This window comes from Hemicordylus capensis, chromosome 5, assembly GCF_027244095.1.
Source record: "Hemicordylus capensis ecotype Gifberg chromosome 5, rHemCap1.1.pri, whole genome shotgun sequence".
NCBI classification, from domain to species: domain Eukaryota; kingdom Metazoa; phylum Chordata; class Lepidosauria; order Squamata; family Cordylidae; genus Hemicordylus; species Hemicordylus capensis.
Window position 1 is genome coordinate 210,585,348 of NC_069661.1, and position 14,933 is coordinate 210,600,280.

The 14,933-nt window shown below is 45.8% G+C and overlaps 1 protein-coding gene across 2 annotated transcripts; it reads left to right on the plus strand.

The window, feature by feature from the left end:
- Positions 1-47: 47 nt before the first annotated feature.
- On the plus strand, positions 48-14,551 carry GPRC5A (G protein-coupled receptor class C group 5 member A). 2 transcript variants are annotated; one of them, XM_053251702.1, is made up of 4 exons: positions 48-180; positions 7,658-8,637; positions 11,345-11,394; positions 11,899-14,551. In XM_053251702.1, exons 2-4 carry the CDS (start codon positions 7,701-7,703, stop codon positions 11,983-11,985), a joined length of 1,074 nt encoding a protein of 357 aa, XP_053107677.1. In that variant the 5' UTR covers positions 48-180; positions 7,658-7,700; the 3' UTR covers positions 11,986-14,551. The 2 variants fall into 2 exon arrangements, with proteins under 2 accessions (XP_053107677.1, XP_053107678.1); XM_053251703.1 differs by having other exon boundaries at positions 180-243.
- Positions 14,552-14,933: the final 382 nt, after the last annotated feature.

The following is a 14,933-nucleotide window of genomic DNA, read 5'->3' on the forward strand; positions in this document are numbered from 1 at the left end:
CCAGCTCCTTCATCCCCCCTTTTCCCCTCATTTGTTTTTAAAGCTGCCCTTAGAGTGTGCAGGCACAAGTTTGCGGCTGGTCTGCTGCCCAGGGAGGAACGGCAGGAGCTGAGATGACGTGCTGAGCGGGTGCAGCAGGCATTCTGCTTCAGCTTCTCTGCCAGACAGAATCGGATCAAGGTAAATCAGGCTGCACAGGCAAAGCGGCCATTAGGGGATGCCTGTTGTTGAACTCCAGCTTTGGTAAGAGGGGTGATGAGCGGGGATCTTTCCCTGGAAAAAGGTACCACCTTGGATGGATACTAAGCTTTCCAGGGGCGTCCTGCTGTGTGGCTGCTTGGAAGTTTCTTCGTCTTTTGGTGCCAGGATGAAACAGAGGAGACGTACAGGCAGAGTTTTAGAGCTGGAGGGCACCTTGGAGGTCTTCTAGTCCAGCCTCTTGCTCAGTGAAGGGAATTGCTACAGCTTATCTGACACAAGTACCAAGGATGTATCTTGATCCACAAGACCTCCCCAGATTGTGTGGAGACTCTCAGAACACTTCTGAGGGGCATCTCAGAACGGCAGAGAGTGTGATGGACAGAAGGTGGACTAAAGAGAGCTGGTGTTGCAGAAGGGAGCATGAATGGTCCCCTTTGCTAAGCTGGGTCTGCCCTGGTTTGCATTTGGATGAGTGAGCACTGTCTGCCGTAAGACATTCCTCTTAGGGGATGCAGCCATAGCTCAGTGGGAGAGCATCTGCTTGCATGCAGAAGGTCCCAGGTTCAAGCCCTGGCATCTACAGGTAGAGATGGGAGAGTCTCTCTCCTGAAACCTTGGAGAGCTGCTGCCATTCAGTGCAAACAATGGCCTGACATGGTACAAGGCAGCTTCCTATGTTCTTAATCCCAGATCAGCCATGAAGCTCAGGGGGTGATCCACTCACTCTTACTCAGCCTCACCTACATTACAGAGTTGTTGTGAAGATAAAATGGGATTATCTCAGGTACGCTGAGGGTGGGATAAAATGAGACCGATGAATAGTCAGAGAAGCTAGCACCGGGGCTAGCTATGGCTGGAGTCACAGTTCTGATGGATGTTTGGGCTGACCCAGCAAGACAGCCCATCTGTTCATCAACAGCCAAGAGTCTTGTGCCATATTATAGTTACTGCAAGTCCACAAAGGCTTACACGACAAGAGACATGTCAGCCTTTAATATGTCCCAAGACTCTCTGGTATTTGTGAACAGATGCATCAGATGAAGTGGACTGTAGTTAAGGGCTCTCAAACTTGGATCCCCAAACATAGTTGGACTACAACTCCCAAGATGCCTAGCCACGATGCTTTAAGGTGCCACAAGGCTTGTTGTCATTTTTGCTACAAGAGACTAACATGGCAACTCACCTGGAAGTGGTTACTTCTGTTAATATGCTCTTATGACTTTCATTGCAGTTTATGTGCATGGATTTGTTACTATTTATATATATGTACAGTCACTGTTTTATACAGTTGTATATAATGTGACTTGCAAGATAAGAATAAAGTTTGCGTACTTGATGTCGATCCATTCCAGCCCAGGATATGCCAAGTCCATGTAAAGCAGAGTGAGGATAGATGTCCAGGAAATAGTTGTCCAGGAAAGGTAACTCTGGCAAGGGCTATCGATCTGTGATCTTGGAGTCCCACCAGGAGCTTTTACACACATGGCTGTTAGTCCGAATCTCCTCCAGAATGGAGAGTGCCAGCCCACATATCTGCTAGATTTACCTTGAAGGTGCTTCAGGCTATCAGGGGCCAGTTCAGACATGACTTTGTGCCCCCTCCCCCGCTGAATTATGGCTGCGCATTCTGGCATAGCCCAAATTATGTCCGGTGTAAAAAAAAAAATCTCCTATTTTCAGCGGCTTTTGGAAAAAAACCCGAGGCTTCAAGTATGCTCCGACGCTTATCTGTGATGTGTGGAGGGGCCATTGCCAATAATTTGGCTTGTCCCCAAACTCGCACTTCCATGTTTCTTTTTAAAATGTTGGCTGGGTGGATTTCTGGAACACCAAGTGTCAGGAAGGAGAGTTTGACAGCTCGGTCTGGTCTGGTCTTTGAGTGATTTGCATTTGTGAGCACTGGGGGAGGGGTTGTGGCAGATTGGTGAGATTCTGTGGAGGGAGTCCAGAAGGGAAAGGGGAGAGAGACATTCCTGAGTTAAACACAAGCACATGCAAAATGTGGGTCTTCCTATGCTTTCAAGTTCAGCTTCATCTTATTGAAACCTGGTCACCATAGAAACTTAGGTAGGCTTAACATATGCAGATGTTGTTGGAAGCTTAGCAATGGAGACTCAGGTTCGATGTAACCTGAGCCCTTTGTGTCTGAGCTGATTCCATGAGACTGCATTTTTCTCCATCACAGAGAGAAAGCAATGATTTCTAATATAAACTTCTCTCCTTCTTAAATGGTCTGGGGTGGGGAAACATGAGGTGATGAAGGCAGTCACAAAGGCAAGTTTATTATAAAAATCAGAAAAGATTTGGGTCAGATTCAGCAGGTTTGGGTTAAGCATTCTGTTGTTTTGTCTAGTTAATTTTGCAGAAATCCAACTGGCTGTCAAACTAAAAAAAAAAGTAATAATGAAGGGAGGTGCCTTGTGCTTCCTCTGGGATGTGATTAGTGGGAGAAAAAACCCCAAAGCAAGCTGTGGGAATGCACACAGAGAAAGATCTGCAGGAATGCAGAGAGGAGCTGAGGAAATGCCGAGGAAATGCAAACAGTCCATTTAATGCTGTGAATTAAAATGCTCCGAATCTGCTACAAAGCAAATTCGCCCTTCCAATAACCTGGGGCATGAAGCCATGTCTGAATAACTCCCAGGAGAAAAGGAACTGGGGACAGGGACGGATTACAGGTGAGTGAGGCCGGCAGTTACCCAAGGTAACTGGATCCAGGGTAATCCAGGAAGAGGAATCACAGAACAAGACATAACCATTAACTCTGTAAGGTAGAAAGAAAGAATCTAAAGGTAGAAAGAATGTAATGGCAAACTGCAGCAGAGCTGAACAAAACCAATAACCCTAAGAACCTAAGTACAGCCCTGTTGGAGCAGGCCCAAGGCCTATCTAGTCCAGCAGCCTGCTTCACACAGTGGCCCATCAGATACCTCCAAGAAGCCCACAGGCAAGAGGTGAGGGCATGCCCTTTCTCCTGCTGTCATTCCCCTGCAACTGGTATTTAGAGGCATCTAGCCTCTGAGGCTGGAGGTGGCTGATAGCCACCAGACTAGTAGCCATTGATAGACCTGATAGGCCATGTACATATCCAGCATACCTCGTATTATTATTAACAATACTGGGCACACAAAAAGTAAAATGTATATTTTTGCTGCTTCCATCAGCTGCCATTTTCTGTCCATTGCCTTGAGTGTGGGAAGTTCTGGGTCTTCCCATTAAATCTAAAATTACCTCTTTTTTGGTGGTTATGTTGTGCTATGTGAAGGATGCCCTTGTCTAGCTCTTCCCTGGGCAATTGTTTTTTGTATTTCCACAGCTGGCAAGGTTAAAATGAGATAGTGGGCATTAAGGAGAGGATTTAATACCATCATTAGGCCAGCTGAAGTCCCATTGGTTCCAGGGCCAAACTCGACATTACATAAGAGGTCTGTGATTGGCTCTCCCAACGTTTTCTGAGAGAAGGTGCAGGAGGACCCGACTGGGGTCAGGGCTGTGGTGTGTGGGAGAGGGAGGATTAATGCCTCCCCTCTGCACCAGTTTCCAGATGCAAACTGCCTCCTAAGCTGCTAATAGCAATAGTCGCAGAGGGGAAAGCACCCATATTGTGCTTATTTCTTCTGCCTTGCGAGGCAGAAAAAAGGAAGTATTCAGCTGGCAAAGAAAGTCCTCACTGACTGGAGAGAGCCAGGAGCAGTGTGTCCCTACCCAGTCCCGACTACGCCCCCTGCATTGATGTGCTGGTGCAGGGGAAGGGTGTGGCCAGTGAGGGGGGTAGAACGCCCAGCCTTGGTGGTAGTGGAAAGCATGGTGGAGAGATGGGTAATGGAGCAGGGGCTGAGGGGGCACCTTGATGGCCCCTGCGGTTTAGGGACATTTGCCTTCTATGCTCCATTATCTTTACACGCCTGCCGCTACCCAAAGCCACAGCCTCAATCAGGGCCGGCTCATCCATGAGGTGGAGGGAGGTGAAAGACCTAGGCAGCCCCTCTGCTGGGGCGGGGGGATGGCATATGAACTCAGGCATCCTGCCCCTCCACCACCCCCTTGGGCGTGACCTCACCTGCCTACCACTCCTGACCACCCTGTCACCCTCCCTCCCTGCCCCCTTCCCCCCCTTCCCCATCCCTTTGCGGATGGATTTTAAATGCATGTTTAAACTCCCACTCAGAAGTTTAAAATCCATCCCTGTGGCAATGGGGAGGAACAGGCATGTGAAGAAGGCAGAGCTGCCTCCATCCTTAATGCCAATGTCCATGTCAGCGGGTGGGGTCAGCACTGCCTCACTTGTGCGCCCATTCCGCCCTTTGCCAGGAGGAAGGGACGAGCTCTTTTCTCGCCACACTCCTGAACCTGGAGTTTAAAACCCATTCCCGAGGCGACAGGGAAGGGTGGAGGGAGCACGTGCAGGAGGGGGCATGGCCAGCCACACATGGACTTTGCCTTGGGTGGAGCCAATGCTGGAGTCAGCACTGACCTTGGTCCAAATGTGGCTGCTTTAAAAACAGGTTGAGTCATCCTATCAAAGATCCCCATATAATTTGACCTTCAGTGAAACCATAATTTATTTGCATTTATTTAACCTCCAGTTATCCAAACATGTGAGTTTAAGCCGCTATGCAGAGGTGGGGTGTGAAAGACTAGGGAGTAAATTATCAGTAGCCCATTGTTTACTTGGAGATAGGTTCTGCTGAAAGCCGAGGAACGATTACAGTGGCATTGCATACAGTCACCACTTTGGCTTCTCAAAGATTCGGAGATTGGTAAAGTTCATCACAGTTTGCAAGTATCTGGATGGCTATCATGTTTCTAGGCAGACGCCAAAATCATGTATAGGGATTCTGGTTCAGAAAATTCTCTTTGGAGAAGAAACATGGGACACCCGGTCCGTAAGACAAGCTCTCTGTTTTCATTGCCCTGAAGGAATGTCTGCATGGTAAGCAGGGGGGAGTTGTTCCAGCTTGATGCCGTGTTGACAGTTGTGGATAATTACAGCGAGCAGAGGCTATCTTCATTGGAGAATGCAGGCTGTGCACGGGATTGGGTCCTCAGCTCGGAGGTGCCTCCAAGCGCTTCATATTTATTACATTAAAGGGCCATCTGCTACCATTATTTTGAAATAAAATAGTCCCCCCCCCAAAGAAAAATCTTGGGCAAAATGTACTTTTAATCTTTAGGGATAAAGAGAACACAGGAGGCATGAACTGATGTAAAGCTGAGTACAGAAGACTTTAGATTAGATAGACAGATGGATAGACAGATGGATGGATAGATGGATAGATAGATGGACGGACAGACAGACAGACAGATAGATAGATAGATAGATAGATAGATAGATAGATAGATAGATAGATAGATAGATAGATAGATAGATAGATCCTTGCCCCAAGAAGCCTATAATCTAAGGTTTGACAATGGGAAGACAAGAAGAGAAGGAAGAAGAGAGCCCAAGGATGAGTCTGCATATAGATTTTCATTCATGTTTTTTGTTTTTGTTTTTAAACTTCTTGATCCCGGTTGTCAAATAATTCGGCAAACTTCTGCTAAACTGGACAAAGAGGCACATTTTTTAAAATGGCGGCTCTCTAATATTTAGAAGGAGGATAGAACAGCAATTGTGCCTGCTCAGTCCAGCATTGTATCTCTCCCATAAGCTGCTGCTGCTGTCTCCCTTGTGTTTGCTTTTGGACTGTGAACCCCTTTCAGACATGCCAAGATCTCAGCTACTGTGCCGTCGCAAAGCTGTGGAAAGTGGCCTTAGTGAATGGAGCATCAAAGAGTGGCCACGTGGTGAGAGACGGGGATCTCTCTGCTCAGGGCAAAGCAACCTCAAGGGCAACCAGTTTACCCTTGATGTGGATTCACTTGCAACCGACATGTTTTTATTGAAATGAACTCATCCTAATAAAGTGTGTGTTTGTACCAGATTCCTGCATAGTCTAGAATGATAGTAGCTTTGCTTATTTATTTTGCTTCTGCTAGTAGAGACAAGGACACTGAGGCTTTCTTTCTTGACTACTGCAAATCCTGCTTGGCCCTCCTCTTCCCTCCATGATCCCTTCTTGGGCATGGACTAGATGGGCCTTGGGCCTGATCCAGCAGGGCTGTTCTTATGAGATTTCACCAGGCATTGACCATATACTTTCATCCCGGATTGGCCTGGAGAAGAAGTTCTCTTACCCCTGAACCTTGGTGCCCCAGTCCATGGCCTCCATGGTCTGGGGGGGGGCTCCAAATGGCCCGGGGGGGGCCTCCTGCTGCCACCCTGTGCCTGCCCCACCAAACCTCCGATTCCCCCCCGCCATGTGTTTGGCCAAGGGGTGGTGGCTGGGGGATGACCCGAACAGTCCTCCCCGCACTTAGCAGCTGCAGGGCCTGTGTGTCTGGCCCAGTGACCCTTGAGAACTGTGAGGCGCTCCAGCACGCCTACGCAGTTGAAATAGATCGTCACAAGCCTGAAATGTAATGGGCTTGTGACGATCTATTTCAACTGTGCAGGCGCACTGGAGTGCCTTGCAGTCCTCATGAGTCGCGGGACCGGACAGACAGGCCTAGTGGTCGCTCTGGCCACTGCCACTGCCGCTACGATGGTTAGGGGGAGGCCTGCTCAACTCACCCCCCAGCCTCTACCCCTTGGCCACACGCATGGTGGCTAAAATTATGGAAAAGAATTGGAGGTTCAGTGCAGCAGGGTGGGTGCGGGGTGGTGGCAGGAGGCTCCCAAAAGCAGGTTCAATTTTTTATGGGGGAGCCCTTGTGGTGGGGGCGGTCCAGGCACCAAAACTGCTTCGGTGCACCACTGGCCTGGAGTCTACAAGAATTGGCATCAATCTCCAAGTGGCTATTGAAAACCATCCTGGAGATTTAAATCACCTGATATTGGTGGTCTCTAGGAATAGCTTCTGTCAGAGTTTACTGCCCCAACAAGAATAGATCCTGTTGTGGTAAAGATGGACCTCAGGTCTCACAGCTGGGAAAGACCTTTTGCTTGAGGCCCTGAAGAGCTGTTGCCATTCAGAGTAGACCACTCACGCTGAAACAGATCCATGGAGGTCATTCACACAATCAAAAACTGTGTTCCACCCAGGTTTGGGAGCTGTGTGTGCTCCCAAATTTTGATTGTGTGGAAGTGAGGTAGGAGGAAAACCTGGATAGCTTTTCCTTCTACCATGCTTCCACACAATCACTTCTACCCATGTTTTCCTCCTACCTTGCTTCCTTCCATACACCCCCAAACTGGGAGCTCACACCGCTCCCAATCCAGGTAGAACACAGTTTTTGATTGTGTGTACATGTGTCAGACCCTTCATGCATTCATATGACTCAACCACATAAGGACTTTATCCACATTAATTCAACAATAATTTTATTCATTTGGCCATATGTTTTCTGGCCTGGAGCTGTTTTTATTCTGTGTTGGTATATGTTTATGTTCTTATGTTTGTCTTATCTTCCACAGACCTTAAAACAAGTCACCCACTTTGGGGTTGTCCTGAGACACCATGGCTACCACAGAACCTCCCACAGGCTGTGGCAACATACCCAGTGACTATTACTTGCTCTGTGACAGGGACAACAACTGGGGCATTGTTCTGGAATCCCTGGCTGCAGCTGGTGTGGTCACCACAATCATCCTTATCTTTGTGCTCCTCTTCCTCATCTGTAAAGTCCAAGACAACACCAAACGAAGCCTGATCCCTGTCCAGTTGCTTTTTCTGTTGGGCACTCTGGGGATCTTTGGCCTCACCTTTGCCTTCATCATCAAGCTCAATGAGAGCACCGCCCCCACCCGCTTCTTCCTCTTTGGGGTTCTCTTTGCCCTCTGCTTCTCCTGTCTCCTAGCTCACGCTATTGACCTCATCAAGCTGGTGAGAGGAAGAACCCCGTTGTCAGCACTGATGTTACTGGTTATCGCCATCAGCCTCACCACCGTGCAAATTATCATAGCCATCATGTATGTCGCCATCAACAGAGCAGAGCTGAAGAAACTGGAGCCGACAAGCGGAATGGATGACCAAAGACGCAATGACTTCATTTTGATTCTCATCTATGTGCTTCTCCTGATGGCCGTCCTCTTTGTGGCCGCCATGTCTGTTTTCTGTGGCTCGTACAGAAGATGGAAGAGGCATGGTGCGCACATATTCCTCACCATCTTGTTCTCCATTGGCATCTGGGTGGTGTGGATCAGTATGTTGATGAGAGGCAATCCAGATTTAAATAAGCGCCCCCTCTGGGATGATCCTGTTATCAGTATTGCTCTGGTAGCTAATGGGTGGGTTTTTCTGATTATGTATGCTGTGCCTGAACTCTGCTTCCTCACTGCTCCACGGAAACCTGGAGACTACCCTCCAGAGAACAGTTCCTGCCAGCCTAAAGTCATGAAAAAGGTGCATGGAGTGGAGAATCAAGGCTATTCTCAAGAAGACACCACCACACAAGGTAGGACAAACCTTAGGCCCATCTAGTCTAGGCAGAGGCGTAACTATAGGGGGGGCAGGGGGGGCACATGCCCCGGGCGCCATCTTTTTTGGTCACATGGGGGGCGCCGCCATGACAAAAATTTTTTTTAAATTTTTTTAATTTTTTTTGTTAATACAAATGTTTCCTGCTCAGTGCAGCAGCGCTGCAACAGTCAAGGGAGTGCGTCGGCGCCCCCTCCCCCACGAGCGGTCCCTTCTGTGCCGCCCGCGCGCCCCCCATTGCTTTGCTGGCGCCCAGTCAGTGGCCTGGCTTGGCGGCGGCGGGCGCTTGTGAGGAAAAACCTAAGTATAATGCAGTATGTTGGGGGCGCGGGGGGGCGCCATTTCAATGCTTGCCCCGGGCGCCGTTTTCCCTAGTTACGCCTCTGAGTCTAGGTGCCGCACTGGCAAATGGTTTGTGTAAGTGAGAAAGGCTTTGGGGAGCTGGAAGTCACCAGACTGTTTCCAGAACAGAACTGAATAGAAGCAGCTCCAGAAAGCATCTCTCTGTGCTCCCATTTGGTGCTGCAGAGTGCAAAGTGCCTTTGCAGGACCTTCTTCTATTGTAGGTGGGAAGGGAAGCCAGTTCCTCAGAGGTTCCTGGTGTGCCCAGGGTGGCATGAGGGCTCAGCCAGGCTTGACACAGGCTGACTGCTGAAGTCCCAGTCCTTAGAAGAGGCCCCCACTGCGCTGCCTGGTAGGTCTCCATGCCATTGGGGCCCAGTGCAGGACTTTGCCCCAGTCCCCTCCCACCACTTGGTATTGGCCCTAGATATGTTGATCAATTTAGGGCTTTGGAATGCACTCCCTCTCAAAATACGAGCTTCTCCATCTCTGATTGCTTTTTAAAAGACCCTTAAGACAAACCTGTTTTCTCAGGCTTTTCATTAAAATCTATATATTTATTTCTCCTTGGCGTACCTGGCACTAATCCCATGTGTGGCAGTTCTCGTGAGAGTTCACGAGCAGCTGCCGAGTAGCGATGGGACAGGGGAGAAAATAGGGATGTGGCCGCTGACAGGCTGGCCTCTGGGAGCGGGGTGGTGGTGGTTTGGAAGGAGGTGGAGTTGGGCTGGCTTTCTGGCCAGCCAGAAACCATGAGGGCGGGTGGGGGGGGGGAGAAGTGGGGCGGCGGGGGAGGGGGAGAAGCAGGCCAGCGGAGGTGCAGATGGTCCACACCCGGTCCAGCTAGTTTATTTTAAACTGTTTAATTGTTTTATTCTGTGAAATTGTTTTATTCTGTGAACTGTTTTTAATTGTTTATTTTTATTTTTATATCGTAACTTGAATTGTGTACACTGCCTAGGGATAGATAAATTATCAGCCATTAAAATAGGGGAATGAAGGCCGAGAACCATTGTTTATTGGTTGATTTCTAAAATGTACTACCTGCCCAACAATACCATGTAACCAATTAGATTTGGCTATGTGATAATATTGCAAAATCAGCTCAAACTTTCCTGGAGGCCAAAGGCAGCTAGCAAAAAGATAAATACATGATTACCAAATCAATAAAATTAATTAAAATAACAACAGCAACTAAAGATGCCTGACATTAAAACAACGTTAACGAATAGACATATGAATACAATGAATATTTATATACTGCTTTTCAACAAAAGTTCCCAAAGTGGTTTACATATATATAAATGAACAAATAAAATGGCTCCCTGTCCAAAAAGGGCCCACAATCTAAAAAAGAAACATAAGATAGACACTAGGTGCTGGGTATGGATAGGGCCAGTTGCTTCCCCCCTGCTATATAGAGAAGCCCCACTTTAAAAAGGTGCCTCTTTGCTCAGTTAGCAGGGGACGTTTAGATAATTTGTGATTAGCCTTTTAAACAATTCGTTAGTTAATTAATGACTTATATTTAGATACATTTACATTTGACCTAAGCATCATTATGTCCTCTTGAATGTTGGAGCAATTGTAAGTAACTAAGAACAAAACTACATTTCTTGTTGGAAAGGAATCATATCTTTAATATTTTATTTTTTTCATTCTTTAGTTTAGCAACACCACAGAACAAAAAAATTAAGCTTAATAAACATATGGCCTTAACTCATAGTTCTACCAGTTAGAATTGGCTCTAACTAATTGTGCTACTCCCATTGATTATGCAACTAAGGCTTTAATTTACTAATTTGTTACAGATTGCATCACTGCTTTCATCACCATGGTTACAATTCTCTCTTTTTGCTAGTAATACCAAAGCTGTTAGAGCTGAGCCAAAATGGAGGGAGGAGCAATTTTCATCCCTTGAAAAATACTCCCCCTCCCATTTCATAGATGTGGTGGTGGTCCTGCAAAGTGGGGCAGAAATATCTGCCTATTCAGAGTAAGGGCAGACCGCAATACAGATTTTGGCTTTGTGGCATCATCAAACAAGCAAATCTGATTGGCTATACGACATCATAATGAAGCCTATTCAAAGTGAGAGCAGTGCTTCCTACCAGTCACTCTGATTTGGCTTTGTGCTATCATAAAAATGAGGGTTCTTGAGATGTGTAATGCTCATCTCACACTGTGGTTAGATACTTATTGTAAATTTACATGCAGTAGCCAAAATGCTAGAAATTGCTATCAGGAACCAACATGAGTCTGCTTTGTTTATGTGATAATTCTGCAGATATAATTGCACTCATTTCTTTCCCCCCTTTCCTCTTTATTTTTCATTCCTGAAGAAAATGGAAATCGTTTGTACGTTCCTTATTCAACTCATTTCCAGCTAGAGGTAAATAAAACGACTGCCTTTCATCTTCAGTATTGGAGGGATTTTATCTCATTTAGTCAAATGACCCAGTGGGGAGTTTCAGAATGTCTGTATAATTAGATATTTGGAAAACTGCTACTAATATGGGCTTGAGCCTCTCCTATGGGAAAGGAGAGCTGGTCTTGTGGTAGCAAGCATGACTTGTCCCCTTAGCTAAGCAGGGTCCACCCTGGTTGCATTTGAATGGGAGACTACATGTGAGCACTGTAAGATATTATTCCCCTTAGGGGGTGGAGCTTAGGTTCCAACTTCCCTCCCTGGCATCTCCAAGACAGGGCTGAGAGGGACTCTTGCCTACAACCTTGGAAAAGCTGCTGCCAGTCTGGGTAGACAATACTGAGCTAGATGGACCAATGGACTGACTCAGTATATGGCAGCTTCCTGGTTCCTATTTTCCTTTATGGGGCATTTCTAAGGATATGTTTCATTTTAAAATCTTATTTTCAATATTCCTTTCTTTTTCAGATGCTTGAACAGGAGTTCTCCATCCCACGGCCTGAAACTCGGGCCAGTCCATACCAAGGTTATTCTGGAGGGAAAAGAGTCGAGTAGCAGCTCAACAATAAACACCAGAGAGGCAATACAGAGTTAGCTGTGTTGCTGGAAATCCCTTGGTTGTAGCCAAAGGAAGTTAGTCATGACTAAGCATTATCGAAATCAATGAAACAAGTTAGCTGTGACTAACTTGTCCCATTAATTTCAATGGGATGTAGTCATGGCTAATTGCATTGGTGCTTCCGTTTTACTAAAACATGGACAGGACTCAACGCTACAGTGGATGAAGGAGAATTGTTTTCTTTTCCTCACTCCAGCCTTTTAATTTGTCTCTGCACATTTAGCACTTTATACTTTCTCATTCATCAGGTTCCTTTGTTTAATATATCTCTGAAGCTTCTCTCAGTCCTGCTGAGGTGACTTTATCTCAGCACCTTGTCCAAGCTCATTTTTCCTCACAATATGGAAAGAGATATCCTATCACATTCATGGAACTATCTGAGAGGAACAGAACTGAGGGTCTTTGGCTTAGGCCACATCTCCGAGTTGCCTGCACATTTTCCCATGTTGTCTCCTGAAGCACTGAGTAAATTAGCTGGAATGTTCAAGGATAACTTCCTTCTGACAGGTTGCCTGGCAGAGAATCTTCTTCGGAACATGTGTTAGTTCTTGAGTATTAGGGCCATACAACCCTGTCTGCATAAAATCCTGCAATCTTTCCTGGCTACTATAGAAGAACTGAGTCAAGTAACCCAAGGAAAACCTTTTTTTAATTAAAAGGAAAATAAATCACTTTTAAAACTGAAATTCTCCAAACTCTCTATAGATCTATTTCAAAGTAGGAAGAAAGTGGGAGGGGAAATAAGCTTTAATTAAATTTAAATTGCAAATGTGTTCAGCTTTGAATTAAGTTTTCTCACAGACTTCCTGTTCACACCACTGATTCCTAATCTACCCCACCGGGAATCTTCCCAGGAGTGATTGCCAAGACACAGTGTGCCTTCACTAGGCTGTGCCAAGAGTAGTCACTCCACTAATCACTCTCCCGTCTCTTTGTGTCCCTTTGTTGCTCCTGAAGCATGTCCACTGCCTGGCATCAGAATATAAGAATAGCCTTGCTGGATCACATGGAAGGTCTTTGCAGCAGACTGAATGCTCATCTAACCCCATACCCTTTCCCCAATAACGAATTGCCAGATACGCCTGGGAGGCTTCACAAACAGGGCAAGACAAAGACAGCTTTCCTCCATTGTATATCTCCAGCACTGTCAATCAGGAGCATATCTGGGGGTTCCATTTTGAGTGAAAATGGTCAATATCCATTGAGAGGCCTATTTCTCATGAATGCACTCCATCCTTTTTGAAGAGAACTATGTTAGTAGCCATTGCCACAATGGCAATGAATTTCATAATGCAGCACCTTCTTGTTATCTTGGCTCTACTGAAAGTCCAGGAAGATGGACCGAATGGTTACCTCAAAAAAGCAAGTGTCAGTTTTTCAGGGCTTAAGCAGGACTCCTGCTATAAAGATGGCATCGTCTTCAATGGTTCCACAATCAGTACCTGCTGGGCACGGACAAGAGGGAAACCAATGTGGGATGTTAATCCATCACTGGATGTACACCCATTTCCCTCCAGTGCTACACTGTAGACGTGCTTGTATTCTCTGGGATCAATGCGGCAACAATTCCATACAGAGAACATTCACACAGATCTCTTTCTAAAAGAGTTTTTGTCCATAGGTTCCCTTAGCGCTGATTTATGTCCTTTATTCCAAGCACTGACTACTCTAATATTGATTCGTACACTTTATCACCAGACAGGTAATGCACATTTCTGTTCTCCAGCAATTATTGTGTGGAAGTCACTAGATCTCTGAGCATGTGAATGTGACAGCAGACACAACTAATTACTAGAGGAAAACATGAGATGAACATCTTAGCCCTTTTCAGACATTATGTGATATGAGTATACAGATGTCTGTATACTTGTATATGCTTTTGTGTGAATGACTGTACCCATGTTCATTTTAAAAGTAAACCTGGGTACAGGCCCCTCAAAGCATGGTACAGATGGGAAGTATAATGCTGTACCTACAGTATGTTCAGCATAATGTGTGAATCACTGTACCTGTGTACATGAAATCTTTAGTGGGAGAGAAAAATAAGGGACCAGGTGTTTGTCATCAACACACTTGCACTGGAGGCTGGAGTGAATACAGTAGGCCTAAAGAGAGAAAGAAATCTGGGGAGCAAGATGGTGAGTAGAAGTTACTGTAGGAGAAGTCACTGTACTGCTTGACAATGTTCATTAGAGGCCAGATCTGGTTCAGATGTGAGAGAAAGGAAAAACACTTAAAACTCAAGGAAAAACAAGGCATCAAACCAACCAAAATTAAACTCCTTTACACCTCACTGATTTTTATGGGAGAGTTAAGAATGTGTTTACATTTGCTTCAATGAAACGCAAGTGCTTAATTTTGGTTGTATTTAGCCCCTTGGCCTGCAGAAAAGGGGTATTCAGGTGTTTGCTAATGTACTTATAATTGTATTATAATATTTATTTGTGTATTTCTCATACTACACTGAGCACATAGTTAGCATTGAATAAATAATTATATATATCATGTTGAAATTTATTCATTTGTGTTTTTCTTTGTATGATATGTACTTATCATACGTACTCTGTGAATGTACAGAGAACACAACATTCCTTTGCCTTATTATATACTCACATCCAACCAGACCTAAGGGGCTGCCATTCATAACATATCACACTTCTAGGAACATCTTAAATTCTCCTGCATCCCCCATCTCTCAAAGCTACTCTAGTAGGAGAAGTAGGATTCTCCGATTATGATAACCTCTAACATCACTTTTAAACTTTTCAGGTGCTTCCGTAGTGTGTGTATTTCGACTTCAGAGATTCTTAAACAGAGAAAACTGTGTGGCAGGTAGATTTGGAGATGCTGTGGCAAGACAGGCCTGGGAAGACATGTAGGCAAT

Excerpts from the sequence above, each read along its gene's own strand:
- GPRC5A (XM_053251702.1), top strand. The coding sequence starts at position 7,701 with ATGGCTACCACAGAACCTCCCACAGGCTGTGGCAACATACCCAGTGAC. Across the intron at positions 8,638-11,344 it reads AGAAGACACCACCACACAAG|AAAATGGAAATCGTTTGTAC; the intron begins GTAGGACAAACC and ends TCATTCCTGAAG. Across the intron at positions 11,395-11,898 it reads CAACTCATTTCCAGCTAGAG|ATGCTTGAACAGGAGTTCTC; the intron begins GTAAATAAAACG and ends TTTCTTTTTCAG.